This window comes from Lactuca virosa, chromosome 6, assembly GCF_052849685.1.
Source record: "Lactuca virosa cultivar CGN04683 chromosome 6, Lactuca_virosa_CGN04683_v6, whole genome shotgun sequence".
Lineage (NCBI taxonomy): Eukaryota > Viridiplantae > Streptophyta > Magnoliopsida > Asterales > Asteraceae > Lactuca > Lactuca virosa.
Genome location: NC_136431.1, coordinates 106,212,457 through 106,218,675, shown reverse-complemented (window position 1 = coordinate 106,218,675; position 6,219 = coordinate 106,212,457). Strand labels below are relative to the sequence as shown.

Genomic DNA, 6,219 nt, shown 5'->3' with positions numbered 1-6,219 from the left:
TTAATACAAATTAACAACGTAAGTGATCATTATCACCTCCCACAGTTTTGTACCAGAGATCCTAACAAGGATCAAAGGTTTTCCTTGTAAACCACTTGTGCAATCTTGTTCTAGTTTCAATAGTTACTTTGCAAATAACACCATAACTTCTCATACAATTTGGTTAATATCTACTCAGTCGATTTTTGACCAAAACAAGGGTTAAGGGGCAGTTTTGTCACACTTGAAGTCCTAGATTGTAACTTATGAAATATTTAATCAAGCCTAACCCTAAAACCTGAAATCAAACCCTATTTGCTGCCACCAAGCCATCTTGAAAGAGTTTCCAAGTGAGTTTATCTAGTGTGAAGTATGAGAGCGATCCAAGTGAAATAATGGATTCTTGAAGTATAATTGGTGGAATTAGTGTAGGGTTCTTCTCATCTTATATCTCCTATTGTTCCTTAAGATTTATAGAGGTTAATAATATGTCTTTAAACCTGACTTTCTGTATTGATTCCTTATAATTGGTTGTTGTTGAGTTCATGAATATAAATAGTTGATTGGTCAATTTGAGTTTTAACCCTTTAATTTATAATTTTGTTTTTAAAACAAAGTAAATTAAAGTCATAAACTATTATTTTTTTTTTCTTTTTTTAATTCTTATAAAACGCTAAATTGGATTTTATTTGATATAAATTTCTCGGTTTTCTTACATTTTTGTGTCATTTTATCGTTTACAATGGCTATGAGATTTACATAGGAAATATGATTCTCGTGTTTTCCTTTTTGTGTTTTCGTTATTTATAAATTTCATGTATACCTTTTATCTGTTTTGACAAACTTTTACTATATTTTGTTTAAAAACCGCATGACTGCATGAGTAGTAGTTTCTTCACCAAGTATTTGTTGTTTTCACTTGGATGATTGTGGGTATGGTGCTTGAAAATTTTAGGTGCTCTTTTGTAAACACGAATCATAGAAGAAATGAATGAAGTATTAGGATAGAATGAAAAAAAATTGTGAAATGTGAGTTTGTATTACATTATTTTTGTCCTAGTTATTTATCATAAACCTTGTAATTGTAACACAAAAATGAAGAAAAAGTGTTTACAAAAAAAGAAGGTTAAAGGTATGTGAATATTGACCGCAATATTTGTAGGTTTTGAAGGGCCTCACCCAACCCCCAATTTTCTATTGGTTTTCACTTTCCACTTTCCCATCCCTTATTTGTGTCCTTTGAAACAGCCGAGACCCTAAAAGAAAAGAAAAACCCCAAAACCAAATTTTCTTTAAAAGAATTTGTAGAGAGATAGAGAGAGAGAAAACCACGGACAAAGAAAGATATTTTTATTTTTCGTATCGCCTTCTTCTTTTGTTCTTCCTCACAAAATTAGGGTTTCTGCTTTGGTTACCCTGCACATTCCCATCGACGTTATTCGCGTAAGTTATCTTCTCATCTCTTCTCATACATGTTCGCGTGTCTTTTACTTTTACATGTTTATCATATGTTTATAATGGATGCGTGTTTTTCTTATCGCAAAAGCATATTTCCAACTCGTGATGCATTTTTCTTGCTTCTATCTTCATATATTTGTTGAAATTTGTAGATCATTTGCGTATGTTGCATGTTGTATTGCTTTGAGTTTTATGCTTCGAGGAAACGCTAAACTTTTTACTGCTTTTGGTTTGATCAGGAATTTTGCTGTGGATAGAGTGGAAAGCAGATTGTATTATTCGTTTTGATGTTGACGAAAGCTTTACGGTTAGATTGAATCGATAAAAGTTTGTTTATTTTTGGGAATTTTGAAGGTGTTCGACAAAAAACCTGGTTCCGAAGGAGAATTGAGGGGGGAAAAAGCTAAAACCAAGGGTTTCGTTTGAGTATGCCAACTTCTTGGGCTGATTCAGTTGCTGCAGCTGAAAACGCGGCTGCTGGTTCTTATGTAGGGAATTCAAATTCTTTAGCCCCAAACCGATCAACCTATGTTCCTCCACATCTCCGTAACAGACCTGGTAGCGCAGAGGCGGCACCACCACCAGCCACTGCCAACACTGGCTCTACTTCTGCTGTACCAGTTGTCGGTGGGGGAGCCCCCAACCGTTGGGCTGCTCCTGTTCCTGCTCCTAGAAATGACTTCAGGTCAGGGTACAATGGTGGTGGTGGTGGCGGCGGTGGACGCGGCGGCGGTGGTGGTTGGAACAACAGGAGTGGTGGCTGGGACCGTGGAAGAGACCGTGAAGTTAACCCTTTTGGAGATGAAGAAAACACTACTAGTGAACAAGACTTCTTAGAACAGGAGAACACTGGAATCAACTTTGATGCTTATGAAGATATTCCAGTGGAGACAAGTGGTGATAATGTCCCACCTCCTGTGAACACATTTGCTGAGATTGATTTAGGGGAAGCTTTAAATTTAAACATTAGGAGGTGCAAGTATGTGAAGCCAACTCCTGTTCAAAGACATGCCATTCCAATCTCTCTTGGTGGAAGGGATTTAATGGCTTGTGCTCAAACAGGGTCAGGAAAAACAGCTGCTTTTTGTTTTCCAATCATCAGTGGGATAATGAGAGGGCAATTTGGTCAAAGAGCTCCACGAATGCCACGTACAGCATGTCCACTTGCTCTTATTCTCTCCCCTACTCGGGAACTATCATGTCAAGTATGTTTAACGATATTAACTTTTTTTATAGTTATTTTTTTATATGACTTACTTACCCTTTGTGATTTTGTATGCAGATTCATGAAGAAGCTAGGAAGTTTGCTTATCAAACTGGAGTAAAAGTTGTGGTTGCTTATGGTGGTGCCCCAATAAATCAACAGGTGTGTATTTCTTGTGATTGTATGTTTTTTGTATAAAGTTTGTGGTTAATGTCAGTATGTTACTTGAGACAAAAGGGATGATTTGGATAAAAGGAGAAGTTAATGGGGCAATTGGTTTGTAGAATGTTTTTAGAAGGAATGGAATCTGTCAAAGAAATTGGAATATGAAGGAATTATAATGTGTCACTAGGAATGGAATTTAATAAAAAAAATTAAATACTTTTTTTGTTGTGTATAGTAAATGTTTTTTTGGTTAATTATTAAAACAAATAGTACTATTTTTGATATCTATTTGTTTCAGTATATATATAACAAGGATACTTTGGTCTTTTAATAAAAAGGGAACGTGTGAAGATTTTCAATAGTGTTTGGTATGCAATAATCGAAGTGGGAATGGAATTGAGCATTACGGGGAATAAAAAAATCATATTTATTTGCCACATAGGAATGGATTGGAGCATTCCATGGAGGAGTTTTTTTTTTTTTTCCTCGTATTCTTTGATGGAATGGAGTGATATATTATAATTATAAATTACTTTCTTCATACGTATTTTTCAATAACAATAGTAGTTATAAAAAAAATAAAACTTCAAATAAATAGTTTTCGTTCTTTCTTCTGAAAATATCTAAACAATTTCTCTAATTTCTATTTTTGTAAACAATTTTTTTAAAGTGATAAATAAGCTTTTATCGACTCTTTGTAATACATATATTGTATATTTCAAACCACATGAAATATAACCATATGCAGTTTATTTTAGCTATATATGTATCTTATTTCATTAAATTGCATTTCTATAACATAACATTTTCTGTTTATTTATCAATTTAGTTTCATCTACTTTTGTAACTGTACATAACAAACAACATGTTTGAATTACTCATTCACATTACACTTTTTCTTTCTTTCCAATTCAAGAACATACAAACATACAAAAATTCACATAAGGGTATATGAGTCTAATTTGTTTATATGTTTTTTTTGATGGGTCCCACACTCCCACTATTTATCATGTGTAATATAATTTTGTATTTGTTGACAGCTTCGAGAGCTAGAGAGGGGTGTTGACATTCTTGTTGCTACCCCTGGGAGATTGGTTGACCTTCTAGAAAGGGCAAGAGTGTCATTACAGTTTATCAGATATTTAGCTTTGGATGAAGCTGATAGAATGCTTGATATGGGATTCGAACCACAAATCAGGAAAATTGTCCAACAAATGGACATGCCCCCGCCAGGTGTCAGACAAACAATGCTATTCAGTGCTACTTTCCCCAAAGAGATTCAGGTTTTTTTTTTTTGGCGAAGTTAATTTAATTCTGAAAAAGAAAAAGAAGTTTTTAATGATGACATGTATATTATTATGATGTAGAGATTGGCTTCTGATTTTCTTGCAAACTACATATTTTTGGCTGTGGGAAGAGTTGGATCAAGTACTGATTTGATTGTGCAAAGAGTTGAATATGTACAAGAAAGTGACAAAAGAAGCCACCTTATGGACCTTCTTCATGCCCAAAGGGCCAATGGTACTCATGGAAAGGTATTTTTTAGTATAATATTTTACTAAAAGACCCTGTGTTTTGTGTTTTTTCCGAATTAAACCTCAACTTGATTCTTTTTCCTAAAAAGTTCTTGCAATTAGACCTTTTTGCAGGTTTACTAATAATTTTCCGGTTTTAGACAATTTTTTTGTGGAAAATCCCTCAACTTAAAAAAAAAAATGAAAAAACCGTCGCATTTGAGGACTTTTTGGGAAAAAGAAAAGTTGGGGGTTTTTTCGGGAAAAAAATTGTCTAAACCCGGAAAATTTCCGGTAAACTTGCTAAAAGGGCCAAATTGGAAAAAATTAAAAAATGCAAGCTCTTTTTAGGAAAAAGGGTTAAATCTCATAAAAGATGTATTTTTTCCTAAATAAACCTTCTCTTTTTTTTTTTTCATGAAAAAGACCTTATATATTTTCATTTTTTCTGAAAAAACCCTCAACTTTGTCTTTTTGGAAAAAAAACCCCTCAACCTTCTAGATGTTTCCAAATAAATCCTCAACTTTTTTAGTTTTTCCTGAAAAAACCCTCACATTTTACAACTTTTTTTAAAAAAAAAATGACTAAAAGGTCCAAGATTGGAAAAAATGAAAAGAAAATGCAAGGTCTTTTTCATAAAATAAAATAAAATAAAATTGAGGTTTAATCCAGAAAAAACACAAAATATAGGCCTCTAAGAAAATTTAAGTTTGTGCTATAATCCAAAGAAAACCAATGTATAAGGTTTTTTATGATATTAACCCGTTTTTCAATCTTTCTTTCTTAAAAAAAAAAATTCTAATTTTTCTCCCATTGATTAATAATGTAATAATGTTTAATGTTTTTTCAGCAAGCTCTTACATTGGTATTTGTGGAGACAAAAAAAGGAGCTGATTCATTGGAATATTGGTTATGCATGAATGGCTTCCCTGCAACCACTATTCATGGTGATAGAACACAACAGGTATTTATTTATTTATATTTTAAAAAAAATTTCATTTTAGTAAATAAAAAATGACCAATTTACCCTTGTAGGAACGCGAACAAGCGTTAAGATCATTCAAAAGTGGAAACACACCAATTCTAGTGGCAACAGACGTAGCAGCACGTGGACTCGACATCCCACACGTGGCCCATGTGGTCAACTTTGACCTCCCGAACGACATCGACGATTACGTCCACCGGATCGGAAGAACCGGCCGCGCCGGAAAATCCGGTCTCGCCACCGCCTTCTTCAACGACAACAACTCCTCCATGGCCCGCCCCCTCTCCGACCTCATGCAAGAAGCCAACCAAGAAGTCCCCGCCTGGCTCGCCCGCTACGCCGCCCGCGCTTCCTACGGCGGCGGCAAGAACCGCCGTGGTGGCGGTGGCCGCTTCGGCGGTCGTGATTTCCGGCGAGATTCCAATTTCAACCGCGGCGGTGGCGGAGATTATTATGGCGGCGGTGGCGGGAACATGAACAGCTACGGTGGAGCTTATGGCGGCGGATATGGTGGTGGCGGCGGTGGTTATGGTGGTGGTGGTGGTGGTTATAATCCCGGTGTTGCGAGTGCTTGGGATTAATATTAGTATTATTATTATGATTATTATTATTATTATAATAGTTGTTTTGGTGTAATTTACTTTTTTAACCCTTGATGGGTGAAGTTGGGTTTAGAGGATAGTGGTCTCTTCTTCTTCTACTAACAGAGTAGGGTTAAAATTTGGTGGTTGATGGGTTGTGGTGGGTGGGTGATGACGTGGCATGTATACGATGATGATAAAAACGTATTTTTATTTTTTTTATTTTCTGCAACCCGAGTTGAGGGTCTGTAGATTATTTGCGGCTTTTGTGTTGCTATTTTTCTGCAGAGCCTTGTTTATGGTTTAAAAATGAAAGTGTGCTTGTTTTTAAA

General features: G+C 35.3%; 1 protein-coding gene across 1 annotated transcript; it reads left to right on the top strand.

The window, feature by feature from the left end:
• Positions 1-1,230: 1,230 nt before the first annotated feature.
• On the top strand, positions 1,231-6,219 carry LOC145119239 (DEAD-box ATP-dependent RNA helicase 37-like). The gene is made up of 7 exons (XM_079054862.1): positions 1,231-1,422; positions 1,677-2,642; positions 2,720-2,803; positions 3,847-4,089; positions 4,174-4,341; positions 5,172-5,285; positions 5,357-6,219. The coding sequence occupies exons 2-7, from the start codon at positions 1,866-1,868 to the stop codon at positions 5,885-5,887; spliced, it is 1,917 nt and encodes a 638-aa protein (XP_078910988.1). The 5' UTR covers positions 1,231-1,422; positions 1,677-1,865; the 3' UTR covers positions 5,888-6,219.

Bases quoted from the DNA above. Each gene is read 5' to 3' on its own strand.
- LOC145119239 (XM_079054862.1), top strand. From the start codon at position 1,866: ATGCCAACTTCTTGGGCTGATTCAGTTGCTGCAGCTGAAAACGCGGCT. The intron at 2,804-3,846 runs GTGTGTATTTCT...ATTTGTTGACAG, and splicing joins GTGCCCCAATAAATCAACAG to CTTCGAGAGCTAGAGAGGGG. The intron at 4,342-5,171 runs GTATTTTTTAGT...ATGTTTTTTCAG, and splicing joins CCAATGGTACTCATGGAAAG to CAAGCTCTTACATTGGTATT.